The sequence below is a fragment of the Sipha flava genome, unplaced genomic scaffold (assembly GCF_003268045.1).
Source record: "Sipha flava isolate LNK unplaced genomic scaffold, YSA_version1 132_pilon_pilon, whole genome shotgun sequence".
Lineage (NCBI taxonomy): Eukaryota > Metazoa > Arthropoda > Insecta > Hemiptera > Aphididae > Sipha > Sipha flava.
This window is the reverse complement of record NW_020271758.1, coordinates 654,397-679,104: the sequence shown is the minus strand read 5'-3', so window position 1 is coordinate 679,104 and position 24,708 is coordinate 654,397. Positions and strand designations below refer to the sequence as shown.

At 26.4% G+C, this 24,708-nt stretch overlaps 2 protein-coding genes and 1 pseudogene across 2 annotated transcripts; 2 read left to right on the top strand and 1 right to left on the bottom strand.

Annotated features, from left to right (window-relative positions):
- Positions 1 to 1,984: 1,984 nt before the first annotated feature.
- Positions 1,985 to 12,343, bottom strand: LOC112694675 (annotated as a pseudogene).
- LOC112694673 lies at positions 6,948 to 8,982 on the top strand. Its single transcript, XM_025570220.1, has 7 exons — positions 6,948 to 7,201; positions 7,303 to 7,504; positions 7,590 to 7,688; positions 7,776 to 7,886; positions 7,952 to 8,041; positions 8,118 to 8,370; positions 8,486 to 8,982. The coding sequence occupies exons 1-7, from the start codon at positions 7,131 to 7,133 to the stop codon at positions 8,812 to 8,814; spliced, it is 1,155 nt and encodes a 384-aa protein (XP_025426005.1). The 5' UTR covers positions 6,948 to 7,130; the 3' UTR covers positions 8,815 to 8,982.
- A 2,866-nt stretch (positions 12,344 to 15,209) lies between the features above and the next one.
- LOC112679227 (c-Myc-binding protein homolog) lies at positions 15,210 to 20,186 on the top strand. Its single transcript, XM_025548944.1, has 3 exons — positions 15,210 to 15,221; positions 15,864 to 16,003; positions 19,970 to 20,186. The coding sequence occupies exons 1-3, from the start codon at positions 15,210 to 15,212 to the stop codon at positions 20,184 to 20,186; spliced, it is 369 nt and encodes a 122-aa protein (XP_025404729.1).
- Positions 20,187 to 24,708: the final 4,522 nt, after the last annotated feature.

Sequence of the window (24,708 nt, the reverse complement as noted above, 5' to 3'; positions counted from 1 at the left end):
TAAAAGTTATTTAATTTCTACTTGCTATTTCACTATTTGAAAACCGGTATCTTTTAGTTTTATTTTTTCATAATGGTTTCGGTTTTGGTAAGGGTATTTTAAAAATATAAAATACAAGTTACGGTTATTTTCGGTTATTTAATTTACACAAGGTTATAGGTTCCGTAACCGGTTCTTTTTGGTCCGGTCTCGGTCCCTGACTAGAGGTAAATACACATGTTTAGTCTTAAGTCATTTTAAGTGCTTACACATTCGAGGCTCAGTAATAACATTTTAAGTTTATAAAGTTATATTTTATTTAAAAGAAATTGATTCAAAAGTACAAATGGTAAACAAACTTAAAATAGTTTAAAATTAATAGTAATCCAACAAGTACGATTTTATTTTACAGGTTATAAACAGGTTCAAAATTATTTTCATATGGCCACGAACAAATTTAAATGGCTTGTTTGAAACCTTATACACAAAAAGAACCAACTAAAATGAAGAAAATATAGATAAAAAACAAATAAGATAAAAAAATTAAAAATTATAACAATATTGAATATACTGATTTAAACAAGATATTTATAAATATAACATAATAGTAGTATATTAACATTTATTATTATTTATTTATTGATTAATTTAAACGAGATAAAGCCACTACAAATTTATAAATATTAACATTTGTGGACTTAAATCTATTTAAATGATTGAAAAAAAAAATAATAACAATTAAACAATATAAAATAGTATAGAAAAAATAATTTATAAATAATAAGTAATATAATTACAAAAATGATCAAAGCAATGAAAATTAAAAAAATCTACCTGGACATCATTAGCTACTTTCATAAATCTATTAATAAGCGAACTAAGTGCATAATTAGTTATTTGAAATGGAATGTAAAACGTGTTAGCCGATCTAGTTTGATATTTGGGAACATTAAAATTTAGAAAGCTGAGTAATTCCGGACAATTTAAAAAAAACATTTACTATTTTATATAAAAACTTCAAATCAATAATTTTTCTCTTTTCAGCTAGACTGGCCATATTTAATTCGATTAATATTGCATAATTTGAGTGTGGTTGACGAGGGATATTACATTTTGTTGCGTGCTGTCAGTTTAACCGATGAAGGGTGGATGTGAGCTGATAGGATGATTAAATATTTACTAGACTTAAAATATTTTACTGTTTATAAATAAATTATTTTAAGTACAAACAAATTATTAATTTAACTAGCTTGAAGGTGCTTACTAAGATTGGACTAAACACATCTGAATATTGATCTATATGGGACTATCTTTTATACCCCATTCCTATGAAATAGTTGACCTGGACATGATTTCTAATTACCTTAATATTTAAGATTCTCTTCAAAAATATCTATATTTGCAATGCCCAACCATATATTTACTGGTTGGCCTCGCGATACAGACGTCTTCTTAATATACCCTCATAGTTGTCAATGTTAGTATTTGATATGTATCTAATGTCATTATGTTTAGACAGAAATTATAGTAAACAGATTCACCGCACAAATCTCACATGTAAGTTAATTAAAAATGTGATTTTAGTAAAATAAGAACACTAAATAAACTTAACAAACTTTAATAAAAAAAATGTAGGAACGTTTATAAAATTAAATGGGATAACTAAGATAATAATTCTCACATTTTATTAAAAAATTAAAACATCAAATCCTACTGAATTATTGTAAAAAGGATTTAAAAAAAATTATAGAAAAGTAATAAAAAATGTTTACCAATAGTAAAACTTATTTTTGAAATAGCTTAAAACAAGAGTTAATAACAGAAAAATAATTCATGATTACTGCTATTTTACTATAGATTTTGAAAATCTAAAACTGAAAATAATTAGGGAATATGTAATTACAGACATTAGAGATATACTATTTATACCCTGCATATTTTTAATTTCAAATTGAAGATAACATCTCTTTCTTGAGTTTATTTTTACTTTTATCATATAATTTTTATTTTGTCAGTAACTTAAAAAATTAGATGATGATAAGGGTAAAAATATGAATTTAAAAGTTGTATATAATTGTAATGTTCTTAGTACAAGCTGTCATTGTTTGAAGATCAAGGCTTTTTTGTTTTGTTAATATTTTCGATGACAATATGATGTAATGTAGAATAACAATTATGGATTTCATGCACAGTAAGGAACATAGATAAATAATGTTTTTCATCAAGGTCTTTTACAGCTCAGCAATAATCATTTATAAATGGATATTTCATAACCTGAAAATTTAAAAAAACGTATTAATTATGATTATAATATAAAAATATGATTAACAACTATTAAGGGAGCTTGGGTTAATATTAGAATATAGTTAATATAAGAATAATAAAATATGATTTATTTTTTTACTAGGTTAAAATCAAATTTTTCTATTTAAATCTTGAAACTATCTATAAAACTCAATGGAACAAATATATTTAATAATTAGAGTTTAGATGTTTATGCACTTAAAATGATTGAAATGATCTTATACATTTATGCACTAAAAATTTACCAAGTATGTATTCAAAATATATATACAAAAAAAAAAAAACATTTTAAAATACATTTTAATTAAAAAAAAAAGTAAATACTTTTACAGAATAAAATTTATTTTACTTATAGTATTAAGAATTATTATTTTTTTTATAATTTATAAATTACATTAATTTTTATAAGTTATTATTTTTATATTATACTATACATATTTTTAATTTGATTAAACTTGATATTTGGGATAAATACAATTATATTTCTAATAATTTATTATTTATCTACATGTTAATTTAATTTCTTTTAAAAAAAAACAAGTTAGAAAATGTATTGAAATATGGATTTATCTTAGAATCTCAAACCATGTTAGAGTGGCAAAATTATATTACACCAGCATAAATTAAATAACATTATTATTTAAGTTTTATTTTTTGTAATATTCATAAACAGCTATAAAGGAATTATTTTAATTTTGATTTGTTTTGAGTTGATTGATTATTATCAAGACATTAAAGTGAAATCAGTCATCTATTATAATTTGTATGGGCAATATATATAAAACACTCTATGTACTTCAATTATAATGATAATAAAGTTAACATAAATATTTATTATGAAATGTGCATGAATTAAAAAAAAAATACATAATTCACTAGTATAAATATAAAAACATAGAAATATACTTACCGTATATTTACAATAACATTAAATTCAATACTAATTAAAATAGTTTTAAAAATAATAACAAAGTACAAAGAACAATTTTATAATATTTCCATACTGTATGTGTAAAATAGAGACAATTTATTTCACATTGTAATACTCTTAAGTGTGCCAAAACACTAATAAACAAAATTAAGTAAAGGATATATTTTATTTTTAAAATATTAAATTAAATGCAAAGGAGTTATTATCATTTATTATATTTATTTTTAATGAAATTTGCATTTTAATAGTAAATACAAACCTTTGTGATTAGTTTTCCACGAGAAACATAATATTGAGATACTTGTTCAAGATAAATTGTATCTTCATCTTTGATCTGTTGTATATCCGCTAGGGTATCTCCTTGTACAGATACATCATTGTTACCATCTTCAATTTTTGGTATTAATAACGATACCCACATTTTTAACTGAAAATAGAACATTTATACTAGATGTAAATTATAAAAATAATAAAATATTACAATTACAGTATTGGTGTCTTCAACTAATTGTTTGATATTAGGTTTCAGAATTTTTAATAACTTCAGTAACGTTTTTATTGGATGGTATGAGCCTTTTTTCTAGTGTTAAATCAAGAGAATTTGAATAAAAATGTTGTTTTTTTCCGGGATTTTTCCCTTCACAACTATAAATTAAAAAATATTTGATATAAATGTTATGTTGAACCAAATAAGAAAATAATAATTAAGATTCTAATACAATTAAGATCATAACATTTGTAAATGATACAGATTACTTTAATAATAATAATAATGAAATTAATTTATCCTAAATTAATTGCGAATAAAATAGAAGTATGTCTAAACTGGAAAATGTCCTTGTTCTTGGTAACTTCTAATACAAGTATCACTATTATATTTAATATACAGTTATTATTTATTAAAATAAAATGTTAACCTACTTGTTTACATTGTTATCTATTTTCATTATTGAAGGAACATTTACATTATATTTAATGTCCATTTCAGCAAAAAAACTTTCAACATAAAAACTCTGGTTTGCTTAATAATTCGTTCAGGAAATGTATGAACAATTTGATTTTTTGCCTATAATTGACATAAGAACAAAGCAAATTAGTATTATGATTAAAAATGTTTTATAGAAAAAATTGTAAATTAAAATTAGTACAGTTATTACATATTTCTAAATTATTTTAAATTATAACATTAATAATTGTCAAGTTTTATTAGTAACAATTTTAATAAAATGGCATGCAAAAATATTTTCTTTATAAAAATATGCATCCAATTTTATATTTTTACTCCAAAAGAAATGAAAATTATAAATTTGATAATTTTAAACAGTAAATTACAAATAAATTTAATATTTATTAATCAAATGTAAAGGTAAAATTAATTTAAAAAACTAAAGATGATTATTTTTTATTTTTCATGTTTAACTTTATTTAAAATGAAAATGTTTAGACTTAGTAAGTATGTAATTATGTCCTATGTCTTGTTAATAGGCTAAGTATAAAAGTAAAATAAGAAAAAACTTACAATAACAATTACAAATCAAATTAAATTAATAATCTTATATAATAAAATAAAGTTTTTTTTTTTTGAAAATTGAATATTAGTTTTTATTTAAAAAAATTATTATCAGGAATAAAAAAGATACTCAGCTACATACATTTATGTTTAATAATTCTGTGTTAATATTGAAAGAGTATTAACTAAAAAAAAAAGATATTTTTTGTTAAATAATATATTAAAATTTCAAGTGTAGTAATCGATATAAAAGTAAAAAGATTTAATGTGTACAATAGGTATTTGCCATTCCTGTAATGTAGACAGTACTATAAATAAATAAAACATAATTTGAATTGTTAAAGGATGACTATTAATTCTAAAATAACTGTATATCCAATCAGATAATTTAATACTGAACACATAAATAGTTTTCATACGTACATCTGCTTTCAATGTTTCATGAAGTTATTTAGCCTGCAAAAAATAGAAACGAATTAATGATTTGTAAATAATTTTTTACATTAAAAATAAACACAATATTTGAATCAATAAATATAAAATAAACATTAAATAAGCAATTATTAATAAAAACAAATATGATAAAGGCAATTGCAATAGGTAAATTATGGAGACTGTTTAATAATGATTAGGTCAAGAATCCCATAATACATCAAATAATTTGAATTGCATGCTTTCCGTATTAGAAGCTAGTTACACCAGAAGTGTTATAAAAACAAGATAAATAGAAGTCAAACATCTGCTTCTTCTTTTCCTAAATATTTGGGGATGGTCACTTTTGTCCTAAACCTCCACTTGCCTCAATTTTCTACACCCCCTATGCAAACACACCAACCACCCTCATATTATTCTCAACCGCATTCTCATTTCTGCAACACTCATACTCTGTTCTATTTTCCTGTCAACCGCACAATACTCCAAAACTTATAGCATAGTTGGTCTTACTATAAATCCTGTAAAATTTACCTTTCAGCCTTTTTGGAATTTTCTTATCACTTAAAAAGCCCAATGATTCTCTTTATTTTATTCAATTGTACATAATCCTTTTATCATCCATGCCAAAGCCGTCCTTTTGTACAATTAAGCCTAAATATTTAAAGTTCTCAACATCATCTATCACATTATCACTTATTGTCATTGGTTTCCTCATCCTCTCAACTTCTTGGTATCTTCCTCCAAAGTCATACTCTATGTACTCTTTCTAAATTATTATCTACTAATTCTCAATCCTTTTCATTCAAAGGCTCACCTTCACTCATTCAACCTATTATTAAAGTCATACATCTACTAATTAATTATTACATTATATAAATTATTACTAGCTGTTCGTAATTTTTCTTACCTTTGTTGCAACTTCAGTCTGTTCTATTTTGTTTGGTGGATAAATGATCTGGCGAACGAACTGTGTAAATATTCTCCGCGTGATTTTGAAACTTGAAATTTTGAGTTAAAAAAATGTAAATAAATAAATGTTTTGCTTTTCACAAAGTAACAGTAAACAAAAACCTGTCGTCACTCGCTATGATAAACGAACGAGTGAGGCATAGAGTAATATTGAGAGGTCGTTTCCTATAGCTCCTGTATCCCGGATAGACGCACGGTTGGACTCCCTTTTACAGGTTTACCGCGTGTTACGAAAAAAAAAAAAAAAAAATGCAGTTTTGACATCTTACTCTCATTGTCAGCATTCCAAATTTTAACTCTGATATTTTGATTATCGACGTTTCGTACCAGACCCTACGAAAACCACAAAGTTACAAGCAGAGTATTCAGTAATGGTCATGTTTTGACTGCTTATCACGAGTATCAAAAATACTGATAATGAGAACAATGTCAAAACTGCATTTTTAGACGTATTTTTTTTATTTTTTTTATACAACACGCGCTCAACCTGTAAAAGGGTGTCCAACTGTACGTCTATCCGGGATACAGGAGCTGGTACGAGACGTCGATCAGGGTACCGGCTGTTTAAAATGTCGACGGTCCAAACATCGACAGGTACAAAATGTCGATGGGTCATTATACCGACAAGTGCAAAATGTCGACAGGTCAGTACGTTGACAAATTGCAATGTAGACGGATCAATACGTCGACAAATTAATTATAAATATTTTAGGTTAGGTATTAATCGTATTTAAAAATATTAAAAAAAAATTTGTAGCATATGAATTATACCTACGAATAAAATAATTAGTATTTGTTATAAATTATATTGATATTGATATTAACAGCAGGCTCAGCGAGGCACATACATATATACTCATTTTAAATTGAAATTATTTCATATCACGGCCGTACCACGGAAATGCTATTTGTTAAGCATATGCACCACTCGTTAGTCGTTTTTAATTACTAATTCTTATATTTCTATTCGGGTTCTTTGATCTTTATTATAAGCCAATAAATATGCCTAGCTGTTTTTGTTGTAGCAGATCAAGGAACGAGAAGTCCAAAATTGCTAACATTTCTTTTCATAAGTAAGTATGGTACACCTATAAGGTGTAACCAGTATTTCACTTTTATTGGCCTATATGCAGCTGTATTAATTATAATACATTCCTATTTATATTTATTTTAGGTTTCCGACTAATCAAATAATTCGAGCAAAATGGTTTGATTTTGTTAATGAAAATGGCTTTAACATTAATAATATAACCAAAAATAGTTCATTATGTTCTGTTCATTTTGCTTCTGATTGTTTTATTTTTGATCAAGATAAAAACATAAATATAATAAAGAAAGATGCTGTTCCAATGTTTTCCGTTTATAGAGTAAAAAATGTAAGTTCTAATATTAAAATTTTATATTTGTTAATACCATATGACAAATTATTTAAAGTTCTTATACTATAATATGGTTGTTCAGTCTAAAACAGATTTTGCTGAATTTATAAAACGTTCCCAGCCAAATGTCATTACCAAACCTTGTACAAGTGGTCTTATTGCAGAAAAAACTAAAGTCAAGGTTAATACCTTTTTTTAAACTATTTCACTGAATATTTGCTTTCTTTATTAATCAAAAATTATAACTTTTATCATTTTATTGCAATAGTCAACTTCTGTTAATGATACTATTGAAATAAAAGCAGAAGAAAATGTGGATATTTCTTTGAAATCAGTTAGCAGTTATGATACACAAAACAACGAAAATAAATATGCTGAAGTATATAATTACTACATTTTAAAATTATTTGACACATTATTTTAAACATTATTTTTTTATTATAGGAATCAACTAGTAAAGTTAATTTTGAAATTAACCACGAGAATGATGTGTCATTGATGTCAGTTGATTCACTGTCCTCTCCTTGCATGAATGTAACTAGTATTTCCAATATATTCAGTATTAAAATGCTTTGTGTAAGTATTACTCTTTTAATTTATTTGTTTTTAGAAAATGATTGGACCATCACCTATGGCTGCTAGTGAAATCCAAAATTATATGCTTCGCCAACAGTTTTTAAAACATAGTATTCGGAACCTTAATAATAACCTTGCGATTAAAAATCAAAAAATCAAATCCATTCAAAAAATAGTTAGAAAGCAACAGAAGGAAATTGCAACAATGAAAAATATCATTATGAAACTGCAAAACAAAAACCCGATAAATGAAAATGATGGATCTTTCACATTGTTGGAATCTTTTGGTAAGCTCCAAAATTTAATAACCAATTGGTCCAAAAAAAAATGTAGGTAAAAAACTCCAAAAAAAATATAGTTTAACTGTAAGGCAATTTGCTTTATCATTGCATTTTTTTTCAGTTAAAGCATATGAGTATGTTCGACAACAATGTATTATAATTTTGCCATACCAACATACTCTTAGTAAGTGGTATTCTAACACCGATGCCAATCCAGGTTTTATAGAAGAGGCCCTTAAATCATTAACATTAAAAGTGAAAAATTCGCCTAATCAGCTTTATTGTGCTTTGATGATGGATGAGATGGCCATTTGCCAATATCTTCAATTTGATAGTGCTACTGCAACATACTATGGTTATGTAGATTTAGGCAATGTAATGACTAATGATAGACATAGTCTTGATATAGCTAAAGAATGTTTGGTCTTTATGGTAGTTTCAATAAATTAAAATTGGAAGATTGATATTGATTATTTTTTAGTTAGTCATATTAGTAGTTCTCAAAAATCTGAACTAATTAAACATGCTTTGAATCTTTTACAATTAACTAGGGTAACAATAATTAGTCTTACATTTAACAAATGTGGAACCAATCTAACTAGAGAGAGTAACTAAGAGAATTACCATTTAACCAATAAATTGAGGAAACAGCATATTTTTTTACTTTAAACAAAAAGTGAAAGTGAAACTCGCATCATAATTACTCAGCTAGTCTTTGATAGATACTTTAACAATCTGCAAATATAATTTAAATATGAGTGAGTTTTCTAATTCGGGTGCCTCAGTTAAATTGATTGAAATGTTCAATATTGCATTTGATATATTAAATTCATGCTTAATTAATTATATTGTGTATAAAAAGCATTGTGTAAAGAGAATATAAATTATATTTTTAAATTTATAGAAAAATTCACAAATTATATTATGGGACTTAAGGTGAAAGAAATGGAAGGATTTGTACTTATATTGAATTCAAAAAGGAAGACGAGATTTATTGGATTTGTTGAAGGATTGAATAGTATTATACTATTATATATAATAATTTTATAGAATTGTTTTTTGTCACTATGAGAGCACAAGGTGGTTACTATAATAAACCAATAGTCCAAAAGTTGTGTGCAGCCTATAGGAAATTACTGATAAGTGTAAATAATGCGCAAAGTTTCATGGAAATTGTATATACTTAAGGATATTGATATTTTATATTATTTCAGTACAGACCCTACCAAAGTATTAAATAATAATTCTATAGGTGTATGTCAAAATATAATTATTGATGAAGACAATGCAGAAAATATAAATTAATTTATAATGGACCATGATTACATTGGTAACCATACTTAACAATCGTTAAGCCACTCTACAAGACATATTATTTATATAGCAGGATTTGTGGTTCACTTACTAATTAACTTAAATGTGAAACATGTAAACTGGCATTGGTGGTTCTAGAAAAATATAGTTTTTAAACTCTTTAATACCTTTAAAGAACAGAGGAGGAGATAAAGGAGGATTAATGTACTCAAGTGAAGATGTGATTTCTATTTGTTTTAGAACAGACATTTTTTTTAAAATGTATAATTATAAGCAAAAAGCAATTAATAGATCAGAAATTCAGACAAGTTTTAGCACACTACTTGCACAGTTCAAATTTATTTCCTTAAAAAATCATAGTTAAGAAACACATAGTCCATTAGCAGATCATTATACTCTTTTAATTAAAATAATAACTAACTATATAAATTAAAAATCTAAATAGATATTAAAAAAATATAATGATACACTATCCATAAGACAATGGTTCAATAAACATACACTGCTTAGATTACAATAAATTGGAAATGCAAACAACTTTGCACCTGTATTGAAAAAAAAATTTAGGTTTTCAATTTGGATTTCATAATGCATGTTTAATATGAAATATAAATAAATAATTAATACTGTTATAATATTATTGCATTAATTTATTTTAAAGGTAATATGGATCACAGCAATAAAAATACGGATGTCTAAGAAAGATTATATATGTTTCTATAATATTACATTTAAAAATTTTAAATTATCTAACAAAAGTGTTTGTAAGTATGGCAGTCAGAGGTGGAACTAGGAATTTTTACATCCAGGGAAAATGTTAAAATTACGCCCTATAATTTTTTTCTAATTTATTATTATTATTATTATTATTATTTATTTTCATAATCACACTTATTGAGTTTGAATCTAATATCAGCATTTAACAAAGTTACTAATATCAAATTAGTAGTTAATAATTACAAAAATTATACTCTCTAAAATTTTACCCCTGGGGATGTATCCTCGTATTCCAATCCTTAGTTCTGCCCCTGAAGGCACTAGTATGGTAAGTAATGTAAGAAGTCAAAAAAAATATTATAAAATATAAATATAAAATTAAATTGATAATTTATTTACTTTTTGAATTCTTCGGTGAACACTTGGTATTAATTGCTATGAAACAGAGTAATATTATTTTATGTAGTTGGTATTCTATGCTAAACGTGCATTTTTATAGTTAATTTTCTACCAAAAACTCTTAAGAGTGCTGTTAATAACCTTAAAAGGTTGCCATACACATTTGTGTTGTATCCATCTACAAACGTACAACATAACAAAACTGTGTTTAGTAGAATTAATTTTGTGTTGTTAGCTTTAATATAAGAGGTTTTGTAAAATATTTTATTTATAAACGAGTTATTAGTTCTTTTAAATTGTAATATTTTATATAATCAGAAATAAAAATTAAATATTATAAAAAATCTATACCAGATGATGTTCGTCCCTGTATGTTTGATAATTGGTCAATTTACTCTAATATTTTAAAGCTTACAACACAAAATTGGTTCTGACGAACGCAAATTTGTTGTACATTTATAAGACAGACAAAGTTTATATTTTATAATTATTATTAAATAATTAATATACCTATTTAATATTATAAGTATACTCAAAGTAAATCAATTGTTCTTAATTTTATAATCGAGATTACAACATTATGAAAATTATATTTAAGAAATTTGGATATTAGAGACTAGAACAACATATACAATATATATATATTACTTAGACTAGTACCCCTATATTAAGTTAGAAAGGAACAAAGTAAATTTTAGGTTGTCCTTTAAATAGACTAAAAATTACTTTATGTGTATATATTTATTTGTTTTTTTAAATTTGTAAAATTAAAATAAATTCCTTTAATAAAGATTGTACTTAGATAAAATTTGTGTATTGTGTACTTGTATATATAATTTAATATTATGTATTCTTTTATAATAATTTTATTTAAATAAAATAGTGTATAATCAGTGAAAACTAACAAAAAATAATATCTATAAAGTGGTAATTTTAGTAAAAGAGAATTTAAGTGCGCTTTAACAATTTCATGTAACAGCTTCTCTATAATTACTCTATGGAGTAAAGGCAATGAATAATAGGTTTAAATTTTTAGAAATTATTTTCAAGTTAGGTTATTATGGGAGAGGTATGCTGACACATTTTGCGTTTACGTGCTGAGATGATGTTCCAACATTGAAATTGATACTCATTTTAATCTCTTATATATTTTTTATGCATTTGCTATTACATCAAACAAATACATTAATTGTACATATTAATGTAGACAGTAGCATAGCCAATGGAAAGGTGATGTTTAATCAACTTAATAAAATTAATGAGTTGTTACTTACTTAGGACAGAATTGAAAATGTTTAAACCCCCCCCACAAAGTTTATTTTTTGGTATGCCACTGGTACTGTGGACCACCCAATATTAGTAGAAAATTGTAAAAAAATATATTGGTCGATCGGGCATTTTAAGATGTCGTTTTCATATTTAATAGGGCTGAACAGATTTAAAATCTATAAGCACAGTAATAATATCGAAAAGGAAGTTAGTATTTACTATGTAGACAAACGAAGAACGTTATACTGATTGAAAATAACACATGGTATGTCGTATTATGATAACGGTACATAAATACGATAACACACACCACAATTATGTTGGGCTTCATTTACTGATAAGCAGGGCTGGCTATAGATACGATCGACGCGTGCGAAGAGCACAGGGCACAGGGTGTCAAAATCAGAAGGGTGTCAAAATTAGAATTAAATTTGATCAATCAATGTGACGCAAATTATCTATTTTAAATAGAAAAAAAAAATTCACGGTGCGATTCAATATAAATTTGATTATTATAATTATCATTATTTATTAAGGATCATAATTGTAATTGAGGATATTAATTATTAAGGATTAGCCGTGCTTTTAGGTACAATTACAGTTTTATAGACTATCACAATATTCTTAAGTTTGTTCTATAAATTATTTACAAATATGTGGGAAATATGCACGTTTGAAAAATTATTTTGAGCATTTTTGATTATGAATAAGACTTAGGTTATAATATGTATGAGTCCCCTCTAGCTCCCAAAATTCTGCCTGTTTAAGTCGTTTGAGATGGAAAATTTTCAAAATAATTTTGCACCGAGTGCTGAAAGAGCTAAAGCCGGTTCTACTGATAAGCGCCGCCGCTGTCGCACTGCAATGACGAAGAGGGTGTTCGTGGCATTCGACTTTGGACCGTCACATCAAAAATGCATGTAATGTAACAGAAAAATAGTATATGTAGGTAAGTATCTACCTAATACTACATAAAAAAAATTGAGCGATATTTGACTGTTTTCACACAAAATATTCTATCTCGGTTAAATTTTTAAGGCGATAATAATCGTCTATCGTGATGCTTTACGAGTCATGTTTAATCGTCAAGTATGACGATCATTTTTACTCGTCAAGTCACTCGTGGATTCTCATTGGTCGTCGGTGAATGTGACACGAGTCAAAGAAATAATCGCATTTATTGATCGGCAAGCAGTGGCGTAGATACAATTTTTTTCTGGGGGGGGGGGGTTGTTTAAGAGTAAGTTTTTAAGTGTTCTTAGTATATCTTAAAACGAGGTCATATGTAATAATATTACATTTAAAATGGTATTATTATTATGTCCCGTATTTAATCAAAATTATTTTGTTACTCAATTTTTAATATATACCTAATCATAGTAAAATCAAAATATTTTACTATAATATGTAAATATTAATAAATAATAATCAAATATCAATAAAAAAAATTTGTGTGGGGAGGGTGGAAACCCCTTACACCCTCCCCGTAACTACGCCACTGTCGGCAAGTGTACGAGTAGGTAGTGTAGGAGCGACCAAATCGTCAAGTCAAAATACTCAGCGAACATACGCCATCGCGATGCTCGTCAAGCACACGAGTCGCGTGGGATCAGCTTTGCACTGTGTAATTTATACATTGATAAAAGAGTTTTATCGATGAAGTCGGGCTATACCGATGCCATATGACGTACTTAATATAATATTATATAATTATAATATACTAGCTGAACCCGTGCACTTCGTAGCCCGTTAAAAATCCTACCTCCTAAATGTTTCAAACTGTGTGTTAAATTAAATTACCTGTTATTATGCTAGTATACTTTTATACACGTAGATAGAAAACTGTTAAAATATATTACGTAATAATCTTGCAACGATATTCAATTTAGTTTATCATTAAGTAATTTTATTCGTGTTATCGAAAAAAGTCTGACAATTAAACTATTCACTTGAATTATGTTTATCAAAGTGCATTTAAAATAAAAATAATAAAAAATAATAATAACACACTCAGGGATAATAATTTCTTTCGCATTAATTATTATTATTATTATTGAAATCAATAGCAACCATCTATAAACTAACATTTCCATCGTAAATCTTAAAATGTCTGAGCTCATCCCGGGGTTGGGCCCATCACTTTTTAACTTATCCTATCTTCTGCCCATAGGTCGAATATATCTCTGTACCAAATTTCGTCACAATCGGTCAGGCCGTTTAGGAAAACATAAAGAACAGACATAAATCCATTTATATATATATATATAGATAATAGATAGATGAATATGAATATTTTAAATTTTTAACTGAAGACTTATCGCGACCCAATCTTTAAGCTTAATTAACTTACATATGGGTTGCGACCAATCGATTGAAGATCATTGTAATATGGTACACTGTTGATGTGTGTGTGTACAAATAGGGTCGAAATCGATAAACGAATACGGAAGAAAGTTCACACAGTTTTTTTTTCTTTCAAATTTCCCATCGAAACAACCGTCAGAAATTTTTGTCAAAATCTTTTTCATTTGAGAGTATCGCTTGTACTGCCTCCATTTCTAAGTAGATAATTATCACATGTTTGGACTTCACTACTCCCAGCGGAGTTGGTCCTGTGGGGAGCACCAGTGTAGAACAATCAGAAAGATAGCAGGGGAGAGAGACTACAGAATTAATTCGGCAGAATGTTTTCTTGCACTAAGCCGGGTTCAAACTGACACGCATCGTAGCCAACTGTATGATCATACTGATCCAAAATTCACATATAAATACAAAATTTTCATGTATACGAGTGTATAGTACATAGTATATAGTATATAGTACATTTTACCCTCGGGTCACACACGAAATACTCGTTTAACTTATCTTCACTTCCATAAAAGTTGTATCACATTTAGTAGGTACCTATTGTTTTTGTTTCACCGATATATCAATTTGTTTTATGAACACCTACATTATTGATTTGATTACTTTCAAAACAATGTATAACCACCACGGAAACCATTAAATGTATTTATTTAAACAAATATTTATGCACATTTGATATTCAAATATCTTACATTGATTTCAATCTTCCGTAAAACACACGTTTCAATTAAATTAAAGTTTCTGCGTTCTATTCGAATATAATTTTGTCGCGATTCAACATGGAATCTAAGGTAAGGTAATCAATGGAGTTTATAAAAAATAATAATAATAATTATGACTCAAAATAGATACATAACCTTATCCCTATAAAAATGTGATTACTACACTTTTATAATAAATAACTATAACAACAGATTTTCGGATATTGATGCGCACCGCAACATACAGGGAATTGCAGAGGTCACACTTCAGAGCTCCGAAAGCTGAAAAAGTTTCAGGGTCATAAAATTATATTTCTAAGATCTAAGACATTTCCGAATCTCATATTTTAAAAACACTAATGATTTTTTTCTTTTGAAATTTCTCACTTAGTTCTCTCCAACCTATACTTTAAATTTAAAAAAGAATATTGTCGAAAACAAAGTATAATACTTATACCATTTTTGAATAAATTACATTTAATTTGAGCAACATCAGTTTAAGTATGGGCCTCCTACTTTTAGATTTAAATTGTATGGTACCATTTACAACGTTTCGGGAGGTGCCCGGGCACAACTGGCATCTATCGTGTGCATGCCTATGGATCGAACATTTATTAAATTGTTCGAAAAAATAATATGTGTGCTAAATCTTATTTCTTTTGACATTATTGGTAGAAATATAGTGATTATAAATCAATTAACTCTTTGTTTTTTTCATTGTACAAAATTTAGCCCAAGTCATGTATTCATTCATTAGATAATTTAGCCGAAGAGTTTGAAGAATATTTAGAACACACTGGCGTTGTTGAAAGTCTTACTACTGTATTAAAACTGTTATACGAAATGCCCGAAAAACCGGCTGATCCACTCGAGTATCTATAATGATTTTACATTAACGTAACTTAAAATTTATAATAGTAAATTATAAATTTACAAAACAATTAATAAGCAATTAAACAAATTAATAATTAATGTATAAATTATAATTCGTAAACAATTATTGCGAATTAGATATTATGTTAACACAAATACAAAATTTAACCACTATCGCTTTATACTTGTGCGTTCATAAATACCTACATGAGATTTATTTGCTTTACAGAAAGCTCACCGTAAAATATGAACATAATTAGTATGAATTTAATTAATATTGACGGCTTTTTATTTGTATTATTATTATGTTATATATATTTCTATATATTCATTGAATTAATTTAACTTAATGTTATAGATTTTTTAATATTAATACTTTTAAAAATAAAAAGGTTGATAGATTCTAAAACTATATTGTTATAATTTTTAAATATTATAGCTTGTATTTCACTGGTTATATGTACATAAGTATTAATATATTTTATATCATATCAATAAGGGAAATTATATATAAAAGTATTTTATATAATTTTTAATAACAAGTACAACGATTTTTTAAAGTTTAAGATTTTTCTAGTTTTAATTTCTATTAATATTGGTACATATTATACTACTATTATACGTATTGTGTGCGTGTGTGATATTGTAGTTAACGAATTGTTTATTATATAAGAGTGTGTAATATTTTTTGGTATCAATAAACTTAGATTGATTAAACTACATTTTACCATTTGTTGACATTTTTAGAAGGGCTAATCTACAAGTTTGTAGATATCTAGATAGTGGACCCGTTATATTAAAAATATTCATAAATATGTGTGCCGTTTAATTAGTCTCATACTTTAATAGTAAATTTAAATAATTGTTTGCTTTTGCTTTTATATCGGGCTTAAATTTTCCCCTAGAATAACTTAAGTGAAAATAATTATCAAGTCTATATACATGGAACATTTTGGATCTCCAAATTTTTCAAAAATTTTCTCAATAGCAGTCTGTTTCGATGGCCATCTTGTTTCTTCAATGGTTTGAAGTCGCTTATTTCGACTGTGATTCAAATTTGTGTTGTTGACAGTGTTTTAGCCTTTCCTATTTCTTTTCTGGTTTTTTCATTTTTATTGATGGTAGTATAGATAGATAAGTATTTACAAATAATAGGATCATATTTACTGAGCAATATTATAGTTTTCAAGGAATTTTCAAGGTCTAAATTATTATCGTTCCAGGTGCTTCGGTTTTAAATAATAGAATTCTAGAAGGGGCTTTTCTAAAAACTTTTTTTACATTTGATGTTATGTTATCTACCTAATTAAATTGTCCTCAGATTTTCTCGGCTACATAATGAATTCTGTGAGCAATATATGTAACATGAACCATTTTTGTATAAAAACTTTTTAAAACAGATACAACTTTTACTATGTGTGGCATCTGTTAAGAATAACAAAACATTGTAGTCATAAATGATACTTTCAGACCATATAATTCCCATTGTCTTATCAAATAGTTTGCAAATTGTTGTATGATTAGTTTTATCCAGTTGTTCCCAATATAGTAATAATATATTGCTAGTACTTAAGAACTCCTACAACGATGCTTACTATGAAATGTCCTTCGACATCACGTGTTTCATCAATAGAGACCCAAATTTATTTTTCACCTATCTAAGAGTTTTAATACTCTCAATAGTTTTATTGCATTTTTTCTTTGAATTTATTCAAATTTCACATTCTTAACAAAATAAATTATTTAAAACTATGGAAAAAGTATCAGAACCAAATTCTGTTACATAACTTTTTTAACGACCACATATTGTTTTTTTCCTTTGGCATTATTATACCTATCAAATTTCGTAAAAATAAAAACACTCACAGGTGCACAATGTGAATCACTATAAATTGAACTAGAAGTAACGACGACAAACAACGAACTAACAATTGCGGTGTACCGGTGCAGTTTATCGGTCACACAATAAGTTAGATTATTTTCATCATTTGTCGAGCGATACGAATGTAACCTGTAAATAAGAACGCATATTAGACATTTTTCAATTAATCATCTAAGTTAATTACATGGTTTTCGAATTGTTGAATATTTATAAATCACGTTTATGTGCAACATTTTTGAGACAGATAATATATATATGTTACGGCTAGTGTTAGGAGTATGGCTAAACTCAAGTTTAGCAGGCTAATCATAAGTTTAACCACTGTGTTTGGCTAATATCTAAATTTCGGACTTTATCCACCAATATTTAACATTATCCAGATGCATAAGGCTAATGTCTAAATAACATTATCCGTACAAATAATTAAACGATTTAAGTCATACAAAAATTCTTTCATTTCTTCTCTCATTCAATAATATTTAATATCAATTTTATTTAATATCATAGATTATGGAATAATATTAATAATTATAAAGTAGAAATATTATTAAGAATTATTTAGTCAATGATAATATGTACCTATTTTTATTATATAGATTTACGGCCACTTTTAATGAAAATGGTAACGTAATTCATGGATGGCATGATTATTTTTACTCAATAGTCTGAAGACGGTTGAATACTCTTCCCGAGAATGGTGGAACCCCTATCAATAGTTAATACCGAGATATATATTATGGTCTCATCAAAACATTTTTCAACATTTTTATTTTTATATTTTTTTAAATTCCATGAACTTATTATTGAATGCGATATTTTATAAAAATATTTTTCTGGTCTTGAAAATCAAAAGTAACTTAATTGGGTTAGACGAAAAAATAATACGTTAATTTCAAGTTAATTTGTAAGGAAATACGTTAAGTTATTAAGTTAAGTTAATTTATTAGTAATAAAATAATTTAAGTTAATAAGTTAATTTAACTTATTAACTCCCAGGCTTGAAAATAAGATATACCTACAAATTACTACAAGCTGGTATCTTAACTACTTACAAACTTGAGTCGGTAATTACGGTAGAATATTACGGACTGTCTCTATCGAGCACACAATATTGTATATTGCAACCGCATGTATATCAATTTTGCAATCAATATCAATTTTAAAATAATATAAAAATGCACACAACTATGTACAATATTTATATTATTGAAAATATTTTACTTACCACGTACACGGCTCACCTTTATACAACTACCCAACATATAAATTCATTAAAAATTACAATTTCAAAACATTGTATTATCATTGTAAATAGTTTTTAATTTTTAATTTATCAGTGGTTAATGTTATTTAGTCATTAGCCAATAACGGTTGGATAATGTTGGTTTAATTGGCTAGTGTTAAGATTATCCATTTGTTTTTGTTGGCTGAAGTTTGAAATTTTGACATTAGCCAAAAGCATTGTCTAAACTTAAGATTAGCCAGCTAATCTTAATATTAGCCAACCTCCGGACACTATCCATAACATATATACATATTATTACACATAAAGTATTACTACACTCAAAACAAATTTTTTTAATTAATCGTTCATCATTTTAATTAATTAATTTTGAACAATAATATTAACCATCAATCGTTAAAAACCGCTGAATATGCGTCATTAAATAAAAAAAAAAAAATGCAAAAATCCCCAAAAAAAAACAAAAATATGCAAAATAAAATATTATATTTAAATTATCCGTACTATAAAACGTATTTGTATACTAACGTATTTGAGCAAATTAGATCTGAAGAGGATATCACTCTGCTATGTTTTATGCTGAGGCCACACAGAACGCTACGCGTGTTATGTTCGCGATTTTCGCTATGCGAATAAAAAATAGTTTTCTATCTCGAAGACGTAAATGGCTACACAGAATAGTGTACGCTACGTTTTGTTCTTAGCTACGTTGCTACCAGTGGCGTAGTAAAAAAAAATTCGAGGGGGGGGGGGGTTATACGTAAGAAAAAAATTAATTAGCACAAATAAAAAGGTCTCTAGAGCTGAAAAATCCGAATTAATATTTTTATTTTGTATTAGATTTATGCGCACGAATATGACTGAAATCGTTAGTGAAAGGGAAGAATTGGAAGAGTTACAAAATGAAAACGATACCGTGATGCTACAGATAATTGAACTTCAAGAAGAAATCATCAATATGAAAAAAAAAATTGAGGAATTGCAACCAATTGAATCCATTGCTGTACCTCAAATTGATACAGATTTAAAAGATAACAACATAGTTTCTGATAAATAAAATACTTACTTTTTATAAAATAGGTGTATTGATTTATTCGCCAGATGGTAAATTAAAATTTCTACGAATAACTTTTTTTTATAAACGTATAAGTCTATGACTTAAAGAAATAGTAGTCTCGTAGATCTACATACTTATTTATAGTGTACAATTTGGGTGCATGTAAATTCCATCGATTGCTACCTTTTTAGACCTTTTTTCATGTAAATTCCACAGTTACGTTTTTATTTTACCTGAAAAGAAATGTAAATTCCACCGGTAAGTTTTTTTTTTTCGGGTGGTCATCGTTTCCGTCAGAAAACTTGATTTCGTTTCCGCCAAATATATTTCTACTTATATTATTGTGATAGCGTTTGAGAACCCCTTGTTTATCTGCAGTTCTAATGGTTATCGATATATATATATATTATAAGAATTTCAGGATAAGCCATAATTTTATATTGAAGATATATAAGAGATAATTGATTTTACGTACAATAATTTCCACGCATTATAAACAAATATAAATTAAAGTATATATATTAGCCTATTATTTAACCTATATTATAATATTATATGTTATGACCTATATCATGCACAGTTAGTGCTTGTATTATCGGGATTGGAGTTCTGTGATCGAATATGTCAGAACATAGCAGAACGAATCATGAATATTATTCACTGAATGATATACGTATTTATTGAATATATTAAAAAATATATATATATATGTATATATGTATATATATATTTTATAATTTTTTCTGTACGATGTAATATAAAAAAACGATTAATAAATACAACAAACGAAATAGAAGAATATAAAAATAAAAAAAATTTAAGAATTACGTATTTAAAAAAAAGTATGCAATAATTATTTGAAATAATAAATAATTAATAGTATTATAAGAAATATTTGACTTTATATATATATATATACAAATTTAATTATAAAATTCGATTGAAGTTCAAAATTATGAATCTGAAAGTTAAGTCAAACAATTTTTTGGTGGTTTAATAAGAACTACCTCTCAATGGTGGCCTCTGAGTAACTTTAAATGGTTTTCAAATTATAATTTAGACAGTTGTGTAGAAATAGATTTGGCGGAAACGAAAATCGAACATTTACGTTTTGGCGGAAACGATACTTAACTAACTATGCGGTGGAATTTACATTTTTTTTTCAGGTAAAAAATTATTATCGGTGGAATTTATGTTATAAATCTAACCCTAACATCGATTACCTGTAAATCGGTGGAATTTACAATCGCCCTAAAATTTAATATTCATGTAACATTATGTTTATGTAAGTTAATTACAGGTTATCAATCTATTAATCATTCATATTTTGTAAATACTATAATACCTACTAACAGAGGTGGACTGGCCTGGCGGGCCACTGAGGCAAATCCCGGTGGCCCGTTACAATAATAGATTAAATGGCCTGATAATATTTTAGAAATTAAAAATATAGTATAACAATATTTTAATCGACAGAATTGGGGAACCTAGTGAAATTATCAAAAAAAACCTAATTATGTAAAAAGGAATTACTTTTAGAGTTAATTTTAATATATAGGTATTCAGTATGAAAATTCGAAAAATAAAAAAATAAATACATTCATATTGAGAGAATTTTCTTGATATTCTTGTATCGTATTTTTCAAATTTCCATTTAACATTAAAAACAATGTTTTTCCCTATTGATTAATATATATATATTTATAAATTATAACTACAGCTAGTTTTATGTAAAACAAAGTATACAAATATCAAATAGGAACAGCTGCTATCGAAATACGATGATTTTCTATAAATAATTTTCTAGGAAAATAACTTAATGATTATTGAACATTCTACAAGTGCATTTTTTTTATTCAAGAAACATTTTTAATAATATTTTATTATTATTATTATTTTAAATTACGATTAAAAATTAAAAACCAGAATTATTTTTATTACTTTACTTTGTCTATATTTATAATTTTATAAAATATTTGTGCAATTGTGCAAATGAAAATGCTGTGTACAAAAATAAAATATAAGTGCATATTTTTAGAGCATATTTATACTTTTTCAAGCGTGTTAAGTTACGGGCCCTACTTATGACCAAAACGTTGGTTCTCTGTTAATTTTTGGCCAGGCAAAAAAAATTTTCGTTCTGAAATATTAACCTAGTCCGTCCCTGTCTACTAATATTCAGTGCTGGTTCAATGAATTTTGATGACCGTTGTAGAATTTTATTATAGCTCGAGGTCCGTGTACGAATCAAAAACTTGAGGTCCCTAACGTTTTTGAGCATTTGACCTTTTGAGGTCCCATAATATATAATTCGAGGCTCGGGGCATTTTTAGGCGAAATAATTTCATATGTCCAAACAACCTGCACAGAATTTTCTTATCCATACACTATTCGTAATCGTTATATACTCGATATGTCGGGTCATTGATTTTACACCGTTATACACACCCGTACGAATATAAGCTACGGCGCACTTCGAAACACCCTCGCCTAATTCGGCTATTCGGTTATATAACGTGGCACGTGCCACGGTTTCTCTTGCTCAAGAAAAAGGCCCTGCGCATGCCACTAGACTATATTTTTGACTACATTTCCGATTTCAATGTATTCCTATTTGATCACGGTCAATTCATTATTATTTCAATTTATATACTGATTTCGGAACGTGAAATAATAAATACATTCCTCTAGCGACAAAAATATAAAAATACAATGGCACATTTAAAAAACACGATATTATTCAACGTATGAAAAACATATTCGAAAAATTGAATTAGATGTGTGATAACGGAATAGTTTATATGTATCCAAATTTGATCGGAATTGATTTGACTCAAGATAAATGATCATTCAGAGAAATCGTATTATATATAATACGCACACAAACATTTTTTTACCCGATCGATAGAAATTATTATAGTTGAACTCGCACTATCAAACAGGAATATGCCATATTACATAGCGTTGATGTATATGTATGTATTTAGTCATACTCGTATCTGTTCAGTAACTGAACTTCAGTTATATCATATTATTTACGTAGTTGAAATACTTGTTTACGGAGTGGAAAGTCGAACGTAGATGGTATTTTACTACTTAGTTGCTTTTATATGAAATATAGGTTTTTGTTATTCGATTGAAAATTTAATTCTTCGAAGGTATGGTAAAAATTAAAACAATTTATTCATATTTTAATAGTAGTACAAATGTAGTAAAAATATCTCTACGTAAAGTACACACCTACGTGAGTTATGTATTACTCGATAGATGATTATTATGGAGAATTTTTTTATCATAAAAATTTTTAAATAAATAATAATTAAAACAACAGGAAAAAAAATTGACGGGAAACATTCACGTATAATGAGACCTTCGATTACATTTGAGAAAATACTAAAGATATTGAATGATAAAGTAATGCTTAGTTTTACTTCATCACTGTAAATACATTTTGTGAATTCAAATGAAAAGTAAAACATATGACAATTTTGCCAATGACCTTTATATAACTAGATTATTAACTTATTTAATTATTTTCTAATGACTCTTTCAGTCTTTTTGCAATTTTTTCGTTAAATTCCTGTATTCTTACATCTATAATGGTTTAATAATTTACTACACGAATAATTTAATGATAACTGAACAAATAAATATAAAATAATTGTAAGTAAAATGTTAAATATTATATTTAATACAAATAAAACATTTAGTAAGTACAAAAACATTGCGTTTGTTATAACGCTAAACATATTTTTGAATAATTGCATTAATTAAATATTAATGTGCTATTTTTACTTGTATTTCTTTTAGGTTATACTCGTTTATTCTGAATTAGATAAAAATGCATCCATTATTTTTACGACTTTTGTACAACACTGATTTGTTTTATTTCTGTTTAAATTTCAAATTATTTTATCAATTTATTTGTACTTTACATTTTTCAAAATTTTTCTTGAGTTACATAATTGAAAAATTTAATTTGAAGACGTGTACATGCATATGTGTAGTAAAAAATTATGGATAAAAAGTTAGTTAAACGTATAGTAACCTTTTTATCAATAAAATATTACAATTCTGTTAAATGAATCAAAGCTCGATACGGATTTTTTAATACTCGTATAAACAAAAGAATAAAATACTTGAACATAAACATGATATTAATTATTAAATATTTATAATGTAGTTCACACGTTTTTTCGGCAATCAACGAGATGAATAAACGCCAAAACATAAATATTTTTCATTTTAAATGCTGCTTGAGTATAATTTGTCAACAGTTTTATAAAAATAAAAACATTTTACAGCTGTACTCTCAATCTGGCACAGTCCATCAGGCCGGTATGTTATTCATTAATAAATTATAATTCTGTAGTTTGGTCAATATATAATATTAATGATGGTCTCTTTATGTATTATTCGAATATTGTAAATGAGAATCGTCCGTGCAAATGAGTTACGAGTTTTACTAATGTTAGTTGCGAGTTTTATATGTTTACCATGTTGTTTCATCAAATTTGTCAAG

Excerpts from the sequence above, each read along its gene's own strand:
- LOC112679227 (XM_025548944.1), top strand. Across the intron at positions 16,004-19,969 it reads AAACCGGCTGATCCACTCGA|ATTTATGCGCACGAATATGA; the intron begins GTATCTATAATG and ends ATTTTGTATTAG.
- LOC112694673 (XM_025570220.1), top strand. The coding sequence starts at position 7,131 with ATGCCTAGCTGTTTTTGTTGTAGCAGATCAAGGAACGAGAAGTCCAAA. Across the intron at positions 7,202-7,302 it reads GCTAACATTTCTTTTCATAA|GTTTCCGACTAATCAAATAA; the intron begins GTAAGTATGGTA and ends TATTTATTTTAG. Across the intron at positions 8,042-8,117 it reads TGTCCTCTCCTTGCATGAAT|AAAATGATTGGACCATCACC; the intron begins GTAACTAGTATT and ends ATTTGTTTTTAG.